Source organism: Colletotrichum tamarilloi (genome assembly GCF_030869305.1).
Source record: "Colletotrichum tamarilloi strain Tom-12 chromosome Unknown Scaffold_65.1, whole genome shotgun sequence".
Taxonomy (NCBI): domain Eukaryota; kingdom Fungi; phylum Ascomycota; class Sordariomycetes; order Glomerellales; family Glomerellaceae; genus Colletotrichum; species Colletotrichum tamarilloi.
The window spans coordinates 74,721-90,375 of NW_026849447.1; the positions used below are offsets into that span (position 1 = coordinate 74,721).

Genomic DNA, 15,655 nt, shown 5'->3' on the forward strand with positions numbered 1-15,655 from the left:
TGCCCAAGTCTCCATCATCCACGCAAAATGGCCTTCACACCATGTCACCGCTTCCGGTCATCCCCAGTTCATTCTGCGGCCCCTCCATCCCGCTTCTCTTAATCGAAACTCTGTTATGATGAGGGCTCCGCAGCTAAAGTGCCCCAAGCCATGGCTCCTGAACCAAAACCTCATCCGGCTCTTTTGGCGCCCGCTTCCTAGCACTTGTGAAAAGCACTTGTCCGAACTTTCCCATCTTTCTGGGGTCAATTCGAGGCCCTTTAGCGCGGGCGCGTGCTCTCGGCCGCAGCCTGCCGTCCGGCCGTTTGGAACCGTCGCATGGCGGCCGCGCCGGCCCCAGCTCCAGGACCCTTGGCAAGAGCCTGGATTGTGAGTCAGGATTCACGATTGTCACTTGGGAAATGCACTCAAGTCTTGGGTTAGAGATCTGTTATTAATCATGTTGACACTAGGTTGGTCTGTATCGCTGATTCGTTAAGGCCTTAGACCAGGCCTTTTATCCGCTTCTCCTCCCCGCCCTCTTGGGTGCATCTATATCTAATATGGGGTACCAATCCTATGCTAACCGCAGTCGTGTGAAGAAACCCCCTTGCTCCGGTCCAGAAAACAAACATTCCAATGTGGCCACAAATTACAAAGACTTTTTGGAGGCGCATGGTCATTCACCTCAGGGTAAGATAAACAAAGGCATCAATGATCAACGTCTTTCAACGGGTGAATAGCACGACTGTTTCACACGTTTGTTCCGAGTAGCGGCTGTCTGGGGCTGAGAGGCGTTGTTATTGTCGTCATACTCGTATACTCCGCGCTTTCTCTTCTCCATGATACTCGGACGGGCCGCCCTGGTCGCGGGAGTCTTTTGGCCACCCTCATCGTCGTCGCTGTCAAGCTCCTCGACGATGGAGTGCCCCTTTTTGGATACCTTTTTCTCGTTGACTCTCTCCACGTACCAGTCGAGGTCGCCCTTGTGCTTGTCAATAGAAATGCCGTTTCTCTTCTTCCGCATGTTGCTCCGCACCGGAGTCTCCAGCGCCAGGTGCTTGGTCGTCAGCACGTACCATAGCTTGGCTTCTCGGCCGACCTGGCGGTTCTGAACGGGGAGGCCCATCATCTTGTTCGTCTCTGCCGACCTTTGCCATTCTTCGTAGGCAGCCTGCTGGGACGTGCGCCACTCTTCGAACTCCATCACCAGCTCGTCGTGATCACGGGTCATGGCCATGGGGTTGCGTTCTTCCTTTTCAAAGTAGCGTGTATCGGGCTTCAGGTCGAATGCTTGGGCAATCTCGAGGAGATCGAAGCAGCGATCCATGCACCACAAGTGCATGTAGCCCGCGTTGTGGTACGGATCATGCTGCTTCCCCGAGGTTTCGGGCCGCTCGTCGAAGCAGACGCGCCAGAAGCCTTTGAGGATGGTACCCTTGTAAGCCGGGCAGCCTGACCAGCGGCACGCGCGTAGTCTGTCGTCGCCCACGCGCGTCTTACAGCCGTGGGGGACGTTTTGGATCCAGAGTGTGAGGGGCAGACCTTGCTGCTTCCGCTCTCTGGTGTAGTACAAGATCTGCTCGCGGGTGAAGCGCAGATTCGGCAGCAGCTCGCCCTCCTTGTTGTATTGGAACATGGGCTTTGTGTGGTCGTGGCCACCCCAGGCCGTAGGTGCTTCTGGGAGGGAGTCATACCAGTCTGATACGTCCACGTCCTTGGCCTTTGCGGGCTTGGGAATACGCTTGAGGATCTTCCCATTCACGACGGGGGTTGTGAGGTCTCTGGATGGAGTGTGAGCTGGAGTCAGGTATGACGGGGGGTTGGGAATGCCGGCTTCAAAGAGGCCCTCTCTGTTGAGGATACTGTAGGGAAGCACGTCTGTCGGTGCGGTTGACAGACTGTGGCGATGGATGAAGTCAGCAGGAAAGGGGGGTGATCTGGGCTTGGGGTGCACCAGTCTCGCTGTGGCGACGGCGGCGGGAGTGGAAGTGGTAGCAGGCACACTGCGCGGGATGGACTGCGGAGTGGTCAGAGGGGTGAACAGTGGAAGGGAATAAAGGAAGTTTACCGATTCGTCGTCGTAGTTGCAAGAGACTTGACCGGCGGCTGAAACTTGTGCCAAATCAGGGACCAAGGGAGCGAACCCGGGTTTTGGGGTCAGATGGTGTTGAGATTGCGGCGGTGGAGGGGCGGTAAAGACGTCGGTAGTGGTCTTTGGTGAAGGGTGAAAGAAAGCCGCCGAGGAGGCGGGCTCCCGTTTGACGTTGCTGAAGGCGAAGCCGTCAAAGTTGGGGGCTTCTTGCTTGACGTTGGCAGGGCTGTAGGATTCGAGGCCGTCATAGGTAACCGTTTCCCTCTTGGAGTCGTCAAAATCAAAGGTATCGAGGTCAAAGACTTCACGGGCGTCTCCGAGCACAGAAGACGGGTGGTCACCGCACGGTTGTTGGTAGGCAAACATGTCGCGGGGAGGAGGGGAGGCAAAGAGATCTTCACCACCACCGCCGCCGCCACTGCCAAGCCCCGCAGCCGAGTTGTTGTTCAGGTCCCATGCCGTGTCACCACTGGACTCGAGGCCGTCGAAACAGGGCCAGGGAACGCTCGGCGGGGGAGAGGGCCACGATGTGCCGACGCAGGGTACTGCTCCTGGGGCCGGAGTCGGGGCCGCTGTGGGGAGTTGGAGTGCTTCGGCGATGGGACCTTCGAATTCCTCGAAGAGGGCCTGGAGCTTCGGGTCGTCGACGAAGGGCGTAGGCTCCTGCCTCAAGTCTTGTTGGAAGTCCTGCTGAAACTCTGGCTTGAATTCCTGTTTCAATTCTGTCGGCTCTATGCTCGGTAGCACAAGAGCTGTGGCGTCTGTGGTGGGAGGTGTTAGTTGGCGCTGCTCCTGCTTGAGTGGCGGTGGTGTTCCTGGCAATGTGATGAAGAGGACGTTGGGATTGATCGTCGCGACCTGCGCGGGCTTGCCCTCTTCTTGCTCGTACTTAAGTAGGGAACCATCATTAGAGTTGCCATTACCTCCGAAAAGCGAGCCGTCAGAGATTTGGCTCTCGGAGAGCTGTGATATCAAGGCCTCCTCGATGGCGGTCTCTGGGTTTTGCGCAGTCTCCTCCTCGACTTCAGGGACCGGCCCTTCAACGCAAGCGTCGTCAAAGTTGAAAAAAGAGTCTGCGTCACCGTAGGAGTCGCTGCCGTAGTTGAAAAGTGTTCCCGGGAGCTGGTCTGGGCTGAACGTGTCCATCACCGGGGTGGACAGTATCATGGCCATTATGTCTCTGAAATTGTTCTTGTAGCTTTAGGAATGGAAGTCTGTGGTGCTGTTCTTCCCTTTCTGCTTGACTTTTGCTGCTGTCCTCTTCGAAGATGAAATGAGAATCCAAGTGGTTCGTGTAGTTGAATAGTCTGTACTTGAACGACCCGTGGTCGAACTTGTCTGTAGTTAAAGGTGAGTATATACGACGCAAATGTGAAAACGAATCGAATGTCTAGATAGGTAGTCCGAGGTCGGGAAGAGTAAGGATGCTGTGGAGGGTGGGCGCACAACACGATATATAGGCATAAATGTGGTAGTCATCCCTTCCACAGTGGCAGAGCAACCTCGAGGTCAATGAAGAAGGACGTGCATAAAGAGACTCGATGATGGACAACGGGGACGCGGGGAGGCGGCATTGTTCGATGTGTTTGAAGATTGTCTGGCTGACAAAGGTTGGTATTGCTATTATAGATACTTGATTGGTATGGATAAAGTGCGAAAAGAAGAAAAATTACGAGAACAAGACGCTGGCGGAAATAGACAAGAGGCTTAGCCTTGGGAGAACAAGAGATGGGCAACAAGAGATGGGCTCCTCTTGTTCTTCAACAATGGCCTTCTTAGACTCGAGCTGGGCCAATCCAGCTTGGTGCTATGCATAGATGTTCCTATCTGAGTTTTCGTCAGCGACTGAAGCATGATCAAGATGCTAAAGAAATGATTTGGTGATGATTTGATATCAGGAGTAAAATGCTCGTTTCTCGACAGTAAATTCCGAACAGGTCTGTGAATAAATGCTTTTCTCATCATTTGATGGGTGTGAGGGTGAAAATGAAGTAATTGTTGACATACCACTTGACTAGGTTCGACGAATCATGAGACGGATCACCTCAGGTTTGCATGTCTGGGTTAGCTAGGCGCAGCGAGACTGGGAGCGTGCCGTCAACTTCTGATAGCCCAGAGTCCCAAGCCTCGTGCGTCCCGTGTCGCACATCGAGCAATCGACACCACGAGATGCAGACTTCGAAAGGCCTGTCCTTGATCGAGGAGTTTCGGCCGTATCCGCGCCGGGGAATGAACCCTTGGTGGTGCGAAGTCGATGACCCTCGACGGCGGGCGGTAAACGACGATCAAAGGCGCCTTTCGCCTGACCATTCGTCATACCATGCCGTACGGTAAAGGAAGTGCCAGGGGATGAAAGAGCATCTCGGTCCCTGAATGGAGATGATGTCTACCGCCTCACGTTTCGAGGTAGGTGTGACTGCGATCCCATGCTCGCAAATGAGCGTGACACCACCGGCTAGAAGCCGATTGCTGCGTGCGCTGGGTATTTCATCATGATGCGATCCTGGACTCCCAACGTCAAGTACGGCAAGCAGATGATGAAAAGGGAGATAGAAAAATTTATTTGATGGATAAATAAGCGTCGAGGACGTTGGCCAAAAAAGGTCGGCGACGAATGAGAGGGCCCCGCAGCCCTGTTTTGGTCCGTGCGTTCTTGACGCCGTTGGGAGGAAAGAACGAACCCCCCTGCTCCTACCTCAGGATGCTTTTGACACTATTCCATTCTGGGAAGAGCATCTACGCTCGATCGGGGCACTTGGACGAGCCATCGATATCCCTCAAGGAACATCGAGTGAGAGAATCAATCTTGATCACGCTTTGGAGCCGGGGAGGGTGTTTGTGTGTTACCGAACCACCTATTAGTTTGGGTTGACTCTAATTCCATACCGTGTATGTCTATGATCTATCACTCTTCCCTCAAAAGCATGCCGTATGCCCACCTGGAGAACTCTATCGACTTCGCGTCTACAAAGGTGGTAGTGAGATCTGCAGTATATATCGCCGCAGGCGCCCAGAGGAGGAAAGCCAAAAAGATGGCAAATACATAGGATGTCTGACTGTCTCCACCACCGACTAGACCTACAGTCCAGCGACCAAGGACCAAGCCTAATGAATAAAGAAGAGGGCCGTGGATCATGTACAGCGAGAAAGAGATCTTGCCCATGTACTGAGAGAAACGGTTCGTGAAGAGAATCTGCAGGAACTCGGCATGGTCGACGACGAGCACTGTCAGCACTGCACCGACTGGTATGGTAAGGCACTCCTGGTATCGTGCTGGAACTAAAGATACGAGCGTCACGTAGCCGGGTGCCTGTGCTGCCTGCTCCATGTCCTCGGGCATGCTGAGCAGCCAGAGCGAGATCACGAATGACACGAGCCCGACGGCACGTCCAAGAACGCGACAAGACAGTATGCTGCCTCTCTTCGACGTCCGATGCGCGTCCCCATCCAAAGGTTGTGGTTCGGGTCGCGGGGCCAACCACCGCCATTGCCTTTCCTCGAGCTCGAGATGCAGATCGCACAAGAACATGCCGCTGAGGAACAGGAACATCCCAAAGTAGACAAACAACCATTCGAGATAAATCGCCAGGCCAAGCGCGAAGAACATCCTCACTCTGTTGCGTACTCTCGTGAAGGCCGATAGAAACATGAACACCACCATCGAGCTGATGAACTCGAGCGGAATCGTCCACTGGTGGGGATCGTATATCGGTTCCGGTATGTCGGAATCGGCCCGGACATGGGGCTGGCCGATGGGATCAGTTACCAAGGTCTCGGCCATCAAATAATGCCGCAGCTGGCCCCAAAGAGAGTCAAAGTGCGGCGGAACCCTCGTCGGGTACGCCACGCCGGGTAAACCCTGGTCGGGGAACATGTTGAGCCAAGTCATGATGGCGACAACGAAGCTAACTACGGCGGCGGGGAGGAAGAGCCGGGTATGGCGCCGGAAGACCGAAGATGCGATGGCCGAGCCTGCCTTGTCGAATTCCCCCCGGCGAGCCAACGTCAGGACGCGATGCGATATTGTGTAGCCGGACACGACGAAGAAGACGGAGACGGGAGCGAGGCCTGAGACGACGAGCCGGAGGATAGGAAGTTGGTACAGCCACCATCGCCGAGGTGGGTTCGGTGTCCATGCTAGTTGGATGTCCCATGAGAACCACACCAGACCGCAGTGAACGAAGACGACACATAGCGCTGCAATACCTCGCAAACCGTCTTTGACACCATGTTAGCCCGGGCAGGTAGAGATGACGAGGATAGTTCTTGTTTACCTAGCCAAGCTGTAGAGCGAAGTGGCTTTGCCTTGGTTTCTTTTGGTCCAAGGAAACTTGGAACCAGGAGGGAGGCAGCTTTTGAAACTCTTCTCCAGGTATCGTGGCGCCGTGTGTTGATGGGAAGTAGCGAGCCTTCTGCCTCTAATGTTGAGTCATCCTCTGCCTGATCGACCACGGGCTTGTACTCTTTGCTCGAATCGAAATCTCCCAGTGGAGCGTACGCGTGCCGGCCGTCCATATCGTCGGAGTCGAAGCGTGGTCCGGGGGAATGACAACAGTGTGACTATACCCAACCGAGCCTGCTTTGAAGGGTAGCTGAGCTGAAGCTATGGAGGAGAGGGAGGAAGTCTGAACTTATCACGTCCGGCACATGTGACTGCCAGTGACGATGATGAAAGAAAGCAGGCGGTGTAGGAGCACGTAGATGGTGCTCGAGAACTATTGCAGTGCGAACTGGGCATACAATGGGTGCAAGTCACTACTTTAAGAGGGACGAGACCGAGCTGCGCCGCCACAGCAGCGTGTGGTGGGCTTCCTAGACGAAGTAACCCCCACCGTGTTTTACTCGTCCGGTGAGAAACGAGCAAGTTCCATAAGCGGTAACTCCAGAGAGGCGTTTCATGATCAGCAGAGTTCGAGGTGATCCGGAGGGAAACGAGTTCAGATGACCCCTGGGAAGGCTAATCGCGAGACACGGGGTATTCTCATTCGTCGACCCGGAGCCTCGGGATTCGAACTTTGCAGTTTGCACTGCCTAGGAGGTGTCACGACCAATATGCGTGAAGTTGAATCCATGTTGATGGCAGTAGAGAATGCAGAGTTGGAACTTAGGATTACGGGCTTGCGTATTGCAAACAAGCTTTGAATGCCGCGTGGTATCCACGATTGGCACTGGATACCTTATAATATGCTTAAACCCGCCCACTTAGGTCGAGGTAAGATGTTCTACGGTGCTCGGTAGAGACCGAATGATTTGGAAAATCTCCCGTCGTCTGATGTGATTTGAATGTGCCTACTTAGCTGGCGCAGCATCCGAATGCGGCCTTGAAACGGTGGTGCGGTCGATCGCCAACGTGTGATTAGTGGGCTGCCGGTCGCACTGACTTGACCGTGCTGGGCAGTCGCACTGAACTCAGAAGATCATAGTAGCTCATGTTATCCGTTGCGGATGGAAACAATCTTGATGTCCTATAAGTGACTGAAGCTTGATGTTGAAGGAAGCTTGAAGACTTGGCTTAGCTGGGGACGACGGGTAGGAAGAAGTCAAGAAGCCTGGGCTTTCAGCCACAGTCCGTGTGCCACACTTGTTCCAGCCACACGCGTGAAGGTTTTGTATCTGCCAAAGAAATCTTCTACATCTGATTCTCTCCAGTGGTCCCCAACAGAAAGAGAAAAGGAAGCTATTTTAGTACTAGAAGTAACGAATTTCAATTTTTTTTTTTTTTTTTGAATTCAGCATAGAATCAATGTTCGGCGACGAGAGCCATCCTGGTGACAATGACTTAAAGACCTGTGCCTTCATCCGTCCGCGGCCGAAGACCGATCAATATTGACCTGCCTTTCTCCAAAAATTCGTGCCCACCAGTTGGGATAGAAACCAGATAAGGCTAGCAGCGAGACATTCGCGGACGGATGCTGCACCGCGCTGCATTGCTGGAGAATTCCACTGGATTAAGCTCTCAAGCTCTGGAGAGTTGAGACGGTCTAATGTGGTCCCTGGATGCAGGCCGACAGAAATAACTCAATATTTCTTGGTGTTCTGGCCTTTTTCTTCCGATCATCCACTTCTGGCCAGTGGCCACTGATGGTCACCGTGGTGGGTGCTGCGAGTGTGTGCCATTCCGCAATGGTACGTGATGATCACCACGCAACTGGGAGGGGGGGAGACTTGCCTTGAAAGCGAAGACCGAAGAGGGGAGAGTGGGTGATGCTCAGATGGGGCATTGGGAATGTTGCAGGGCATGGCAGTTGGGGATTCTGTTCCCGATCGGGTATGCCTCCGTCGAGCGTCCTGGGGCCGATTTCCTGATTTCGGGGTTTCCTGAGCGGCCACATCCCGGGGCCCATGTCGATGGTGCTAGACCTGGGTTATAATGCTGGGCGATGCTGGGCGTCGATGACGATGTTGTTAAGACTTGCCGTTTTCTTATTTCAGGTATTCATTTCAGAGACTGGGGTTCGATAAAGGTCTCGATGCTCTCATCGTATCCACTCGTTGCCAGCCTGTGCGTTTGGTGACAGATGGAGAGAGTGGGAGTGAGAGGGAGAGTGAGAAGGAAAATAAGAGTGAGACTGAGACTAAGAGTGAGTGTGTGAATGAGTGTGAGATTTGCCTTGCGGGTACCTGAAAGTCTGTTTGGATGGTGATTCCGGGATCTCGATGCTAATTCATGAGTTGACACCCGCTGTCGGATCCGCCAGGATGAACTTGTTGCTGCCCCGTCTCCCAGAATCATTCTCTCAGCTTTCGCAGGCCATTTGAAATGCCGAACATTTGGACACACACACTCACTGAGAATAACGGCCACTATGATAGACGGTTCTGCTTGGCCATTCTTGGGATGCTCAGGGTAGATCACCCCCTCCTCGTTCTAAACTTGGATGAAATACGAAGTACATATGCGTACATGCTGCACCGATAATCATTCACCACACCGGACTCTTACGCCTTCAGTAAGGTATACAAATTCCTACGCAGTAAAGCTAAGGTAAGGTAAAGTAGGCGCCCGTGGCTGCCGCACTACCAAATTCCCCGTGTTCCCGCCCGGAACCCTGACTCCCTGAATCGTCCCAAGGAGAGGTGGGAAGGTCGGTGGAAATGTGGTGGAAAGTACCTTCAAACTCAGCTGTCGCCGCCGCCGCCTCTCCTCTCGGGCTTCCTCTCCCGCCCACCCAGCCCAGCCCAGTTGCCCGCCAGCCTCTTCAGGTTAATCTTAACACGCAAACTCGACCAACCTTGCCTGGCCTCCATCCTTGACCCAACCTGGTAAAGCGACCGCACTTCTTGCTGTCCTGGTCCAACCTACGTCACGAGACTTTTCTTTGAGGATGCCAGCACCACTGCAACGGATTGCTGCTGCTGCCATCACCAAGACAAGACAGACGAGACAAGACCTGGACAAGACTGGATGAGGGGATCCGACCAAACACAGAGTCAGAGACATCGACAGCTTGCGATCGTCCCTCCTTAAACTCTTTACGAACGGAACCTCCCACCCCTCCTCTCTCTCCTCTCTATCTCTCTCCCCACAATCCCCTTAACCCCGGGGGTCTCGGCCCATTCTACGTTCTCTAGACCCTACCTATTCTCTCCCCTTCCTTTTTGTCTCGTCGCTGCTGCATCCTGCGCTTCCATTGTGCATAGTTACCAGCATTGTTTTCGCCCGCCATGGCTGCACAATTAGATCCTGAATTGCAGGACAAGCTCGAGGAGCTGGAAAAGGAGTTGGAGGTATGTTTGCAACCTTCAAGTCGCCGTTTGGCACTGTCCCGTTTGGAATCGCGCAACTTTACGTCTACCTCGAGACGACTGCCTTGCGCATGCGCGCATGTGCGCGTCGTGCTCGAGCACCCGCAGCCTTGCCCGAACTATTTACTGTCACTTTTTGTCGCACTGACTGACGCATTCTTGTGGCTGTAGGAAGGCGACATCACAGAGAAAGGGTTGGTGCTGACCCCTCCATCATGACCTTCCCCTCCCCCGTTGCGAACAGCCCGACGGCGGCTAACCGATTCCCTCTGCGCGCAGATACCAAAAGCGACGGACGCAACTCTTTTCCCTATACATGAGCCCTGGACCTGCTGCCGCTCCAGCTGTTGCCAAACCCCGAGGCGGCTTAGGCATTCACGACCCTGACAACCCGGGACATCCTTCGAGCGATGGTCACCGCGCAGCAGCTCTAGCCGCGCTCGGCGGCAGAGACTCCGATCCCAACAGCCCGACCTCTCCCGGCTCATACCGTCCACAGTCGCCATTTGGCGGCCATGGTTCGGGCCATGGCTCCGGCCACGGCTCAGGTCATGGCTCTGGTGGCTACGCATCGCCTGGGTACCAATCGCCCGGAGCTGGCTATACCTCGCCCGACATGAATCCTGCAGGTCTCCTCCGACCTGGCGGCCCTCTCGCCGACCAACGCCCGAACATGAAGCAGCACGATTCACTCTTCCTCGGCGCTGGTAACGAGCCGCCCACTCGATCGGGCACAATGGTCTCAACCGACTACGCCTTTAATCCCGACCAGCAAGGACACTACATGGACCAGCACGGGCAGAACCCATATGACAGCCGGACAGGCACGATGCTTGACTCGACTGGATACTTCTCCGGCTTCACCGGCGGCGGACAGAACTTTGAGCAGGGACAAGGTTATGATCAACAGGGTTACGACCAGAACGGTCAAGAAGAATACGGAGGAGGACACAGATATTCGTCAGGAGAGGCCTTTTCGCCAACGGCCGCCATGGCGCCGCCTATGCTCACGGCGAACGACTTGCCCCCGCCAGAAGTGCTCGAGTACCAGATGCCACTCGAACCCCGCGACCTTCCGTTTGCGATATCCGATCCGCACGACAGCAATACCCCAATGTCCAAGTTCGATAACATCGCCGCAGTCTTGAGACATAGGGGCAAGACGATGGCGAAGCTGCCCGCGTACTGGGTGCTGGACAGCAAGGGCAAAGAAATTGCCTCCATCACGTGGGACAAACTTGCGTCAAGAGCCGAGAAGGTGGCACAGGTCATTCGGGATAAGAGCTCGCTGTATCGCGGCGATCGCGTTGCCCTGATTTACCGCGACACAGAAGTCATTGACTTTGCCATTGCTTTGCTGGGATGCTTCATCGCTGGCGTCGTCGCAGTACCGATTAATGATTTGCAAGACTACCAGAAGCTGAACCTGATTCTCACATCGACACAGGCGCATTTGGCACTCACGACGGACAATAACCTCAAGGCCTTCCAGCGCGACATAACAACACAGAAGCTTAACTGGCCCAAGGGCGTAGAATGGTGGAAGACGAACGAGTTTGGCAGTTTCCATCCCAAGCGCAAAGACGATGTCCCGCCTTTGACAGTACCAGACTTGGCATATATCGAGTTCTCCCGCGCGCCTACGGGTGACCTGCGAGGCGTGGTGCTGAGTCACAGGACAGTCATGCACCAGATGGCTTGCTTGAGTGCCGTCGTCACGACAGTACCAGGGAACGGTCCCGGCGATACATTTAGTCGAACCTTGCGCGACAAGAACGGCCGGCTCATCGGTGCTGGTGCGACCAGCGAGACGCTCCTTTCATACCTCGATCCTCGACAGGGTATTGGCATGATTCTGGGTGTCCTTCTCACCGTTTATGGCGGCCACACGACTGTTTGGGTTGAAAACAAGGCCGTTGAAGTGCCGGGTCTCTACGCTCATCTAATCACCAAGTACAAGGCTACACTCATGATTGCCGACTACCCCGGCTTGAAGCGTGCCGCATACAACTACCAGTCGGATCCTATGACAACTCGAAATTTCAAAAAGGGCATGGAGCCAAACTTCCAAACGGTCAAACTTTGCCTAATTGATACCCTGACGGTTGATGGTGAATTCCACGAAGTACTAGCGGACAGATGGTTGAGGCCACTAAGAAACCCACGAGCGCGCGAGGTTGTCGCGCCGATGTTGTGTCTGCCTGAGCACGGCGGCATGGTGATCAGTATCCGCGACTGGCTGGGAGGCGAAGAGCGGATGGGCTGCCCCTTGAAGTTGGACATGGGCTCCGATATCGATTCCGACGAAGAAGAGAAGGAAGAGGTGAAGCTTGCGCCATCAAACGGATTCGGCAGCCTCTTGGGAGGCGGCGGCACCACCACCACAGAGCAGCGCGCTAAGAACGAACTGAGTGAGGTGCTCCTCGACAGAGAGGCGTTGAAAACGAATGAAGTTGTGGTAGTAGCAATCGGGGACGAAGCGCGAAAACGAGCTGCTACCGAACAGGGCACTGTTCGCATCGGTGCCTTTGGATACCCTATACCCGATGCCACCCTCGCCGTCGTCGATCCGGAAACCGGCTTGTTGGCATCACCACATTCCGTCGGTGAAATCTGGGTGGACTCGCCGTCACTATCAGGAGGCTTCTGGGCTCTACCAAAACACACGGAGCAAATATTCCACGCCCGGCCTTACAAGTTTGATCCCGGCGAGCCAACACCCACGGTAGTAGAGCCCGAGTTTCTGAGGACTGGTCTGCTAGGCACAGTCATCGAAGGCAAGCTCTTCGTACTTGGCCTCTACGAGGATCGCATTCGTCAAAAGGTCGAATGGGTCGAGCACGGCACCGAGGTAGCCGAGTACCGGTACTTCTTTGTCCAGCACCTCGTCGTGAGCATCGTCAAGAATGTGCCCAAGATTTACGACTGCTCTGCCTTTGACGTATTCGTCAACGAGGAGCATCTGCCAATTGTTGTTTTGGAATCACCAGCTGCGTCCACCGCACCTCTGACTTCAGGCGGGCCGCCCAGGCAACTCGATACTGCGCTGCTTGACTCTCTCGCCGAGAGATGTATGGACGTACTCATGCAAGAACACCACTTGAGACTTTACTGCGTCATGATCACGGCACCAAACTCTCTGCCCAGAGTAGTCAAGAACGGGCGTAGGGACATCGGAAATATGCTCTGCAGAAGAGAGTTTGACTTGGGTAACCTGCCCTGTGTTCATGTCAAGTTTGGTGTCGAGCATGCCGTGCTCAACCTCCCCATTGGAGTTGACCCTATCGGAGGCATCTGGTCTCCCATTTCATCGGACTCGCGTGCTGGAATTCTCATGTCATCCGACAAGCAATACTCGGGTATCGACCGAAGGGAAGTTGTCATTGACGATCGCACTTCAACACCGCTGAACAACTTCTCTTGCATCACTGACCTGATCCAATGGCGCGTTGCCCGTCAACCCGAGGAACTCGCATACTGCACCATTGACGGTCGTGGCAGAGAAGGCAAGGGCGTGACTTGGAAGAAGTTTGACACCAAGGTTGCCGCCGTGGCTCTGTACCTGAAGAACAAGGTCAAGGTTCGCCCTGGCGATCACCTGATTCTGATGTACACGCACTCCGAGGAGTTCGTCTACGCCGTTCATGCCTGTATCAACTTGGGCGCGGTTGTAATTCCTCTGGCTCCTCTAGATCAGAACCGACTTAATGAGGATGTGCCGGCATTCTTGCATGTCGTTGCCGACTTCCGTGTCAAGGCCATCCTGGTCAACCACGAAGTTGATCACTTGGTCAAGCTGAAGCTGGTTTCCAACCACGTCAAGCAGGCGGCTTCCATCCTCAAGATTGGTGTGCCGAACTACTACAATACCACCAAGCCGCCAAAGCAAAGCAGTGGCCTGCGCGATAATGGCATTACCATGCAGCCAGCCTGGATCCAGACTGGTTACCCTGTCATCATCTGGACGTACTGGACGCCCGATCAGCGCCGCATTGCGGTTCAGCTTGGACACGATACTATCCTGGGCATGTGCAAGGTCCAGAAGGAGACTTGCCAGATGACAAGTTCCCGCCCCGTGCTGGGATGCGTGCGTAGTACCACTGGTCTCGGTTTCATTCACTCATGCTTGATGGGTATCTATATCGGCACCCCCACATACCTTCTCTCGCCTGTCGAGTTTGCGCAAAACCCAATGTCGCTGTTTGTGACTCTTTCTAGGTACAAGATCAAGGACACCTATGCGACGCCACAAATGTTGGATCACGCCATGGCCACGATGCAGGGCAAGGGATTCACGCTTCACGAGCTCAAGAACATGATGATTTCGGCCGAGAGCAGGCCACGTGTGGACGTGTTTCAAAAGGTACGGCTTCATTTCGCGGCTACTGGCCTCGACCGAACCGCCATCAACACTGTCTACTCTCACGTACTCAACCCCATGGTTGCATCGAGGTCTTACATGTGCATTGAGCCTATTGAGCTCTGGCTGGACACAAAGGCACTGCGCCGCGGCCTGATATACCCCGTAGATCCCGAGCAGGATCCTAAAGCGCTTCTGCTCCAGGACTCCGGTATGGTGCCTGTTTCTACACAAATCGCCATCGTCAACCCCGAGAGCCGACTGCTCTGCCACGATGGAGAATACGGAGAGATTTGGGTCGACTCGGAGGCTTGTGTCAAGGCATTCTACGGCTCAAAGGATGTGTTTGACGCCGAGAGATTTGACGGTCGTACCGTTGATGGTGATCCCAGCATCCAATACGTCCGCACGGGCGACTTGGGTTTCTTGCATAACGTCAGCAGGCCTATTGGCCCTGGAGGCGCACAGGTTGATATGCAGGTCTTGTTCGTTCTCGGCAACATTGGAGAGACGTTTGAGATCAATGGTCTCAGCCACTTCCCCATGGATATCGAGGCCTCTGTGGAACGGTGCCACCGCAACATCGTAACTGGTGGATGGTAAGTTCGATAACCCCCATTCGTAGAGCCCATCATGCTAAACACACACAGCGCCGTCTTCCAAGCTGGAGGTCTCGTCGTTCTGCTGGCCGAGATCACACGAAAGGCATACCTCGGTTCTGTGGTGCCAGTCATCGTCAACGCGATCCTGAATGAGCACCAGATCATTGTCGATATCGTCGCCTTCGTTAACAAGGGCGACTTCCCGAGATCGCGCCTCGGCGAGAAGCAGCGCGGTAAGATTTTGGCTGGTTGGGTCACACGTAAGATGCGTACCCTCGCACAGTTCGCCATTCGAGACATGGACCCCAATAGCATCGTTGGTGGCGACCCTGGTGCAGATGACCCCAACCCTCACAGGGCCTCTGTTAGTAGCCAGAGGAGCATGACCATGAGCGGCCTAGCGCCTGGCTCTTCGAGCCTGCGCAACGTCGAACACGCACCGCAAATCCTGGAGCAGGAAGAATTCGAGCATCAGGTCGGACAGATGGCAGCTCTCCCCCCGCAAAACCACGATGGTATCGCGGAGATGCCCGGTGACGAAGGTCCTGCGTTTGCACAGCAAGCGAACGCGCCACCGGGCCACGGCTACGTCTTGCCAGACTTTGATTCCTTTGGTCGCGAAGATGGTGGTCCACCGCCTGTGGGTGCCAAGCCAGGCCAGACCCCGCCGACGATCCACCTCCCCGGAGTCGACGGCCGAGAGAGCATGGATTTGTGGAAGAATCAGCAGGGCGGCGGTGGTGGCCAGAGTGAAGAGGACTGGACGGCCCAGGCCCTAATGCATATGAACCTCGCCAACGACCTGGAGAGAAAACAGGGCCAGCAGCATTGAAAGAGGCGGTCTTTCAAACAGAACCAAATCTCTTCTATGCT

General features: G+C 54.7%; 3 protein-coding genes across 3 annotated transcripts; 1 reads left to right on the forward strand and 2 right to left on the reverse strand.

The window, feature by feature from the left end:
• Positions 1–697: 697 nt before the first annotated feature.
• CTAM01_11635 (uncharacterized protein) lies at positions 698–3,247 on the reverse strand (the record flags this gene model as incomplete). The annotated part of the gene is made up of 1 exon (XM_060527646.1): positions 698–3,247. One exon carries the CDS (start codon positions 3,245–3,247, stop codon positions 698–700), a length of 2,550 nt encoding a protein of 849 aa, XP_060377687.1.
• A 1,732-nt stretch (positions 3,248–4,979) lies between these two features.
• CTAM01_11636 (hard surface induced protein 3) lies at positions 4,980–6,589 on the reverse strand (the record flags this gene model as incomplete). Its single annotated transcript, XM_060527647.1, has 2 exons — positions 4,980–6,292; positions 6,349–6,589. 2 exons carry the CDS (start codon positions 6,587–6,589, stop codon positions 4,980–4,982), a joined length of 1,554 nt encoding a protein of 517 aa, XP_060377688.1.
• A 3,150-nt stretch (positions 6,590–9,739) lies between these two features.
• Positions 9,740–15,614, forward strand: CTAM01_11637 (acyl-CoA ligase; the record flags this gene model as incomplete). Its single annotated transcript, XM_060527648.1, has 4 exons — positions 9,740–9,802; positions 9,992–10,014; positions 10,100–14,779; positions 14,831–15,614. 4 exons carry the CDS (start codon positions 9,740–9,742, stop codon positions 15,612–15,614), a joined length of 5,550 nt encoding a protein of 1,849 aa, XP_060377689.1.
• Positions 15,615–15,655: the final 41 nt, after the last annotated feature.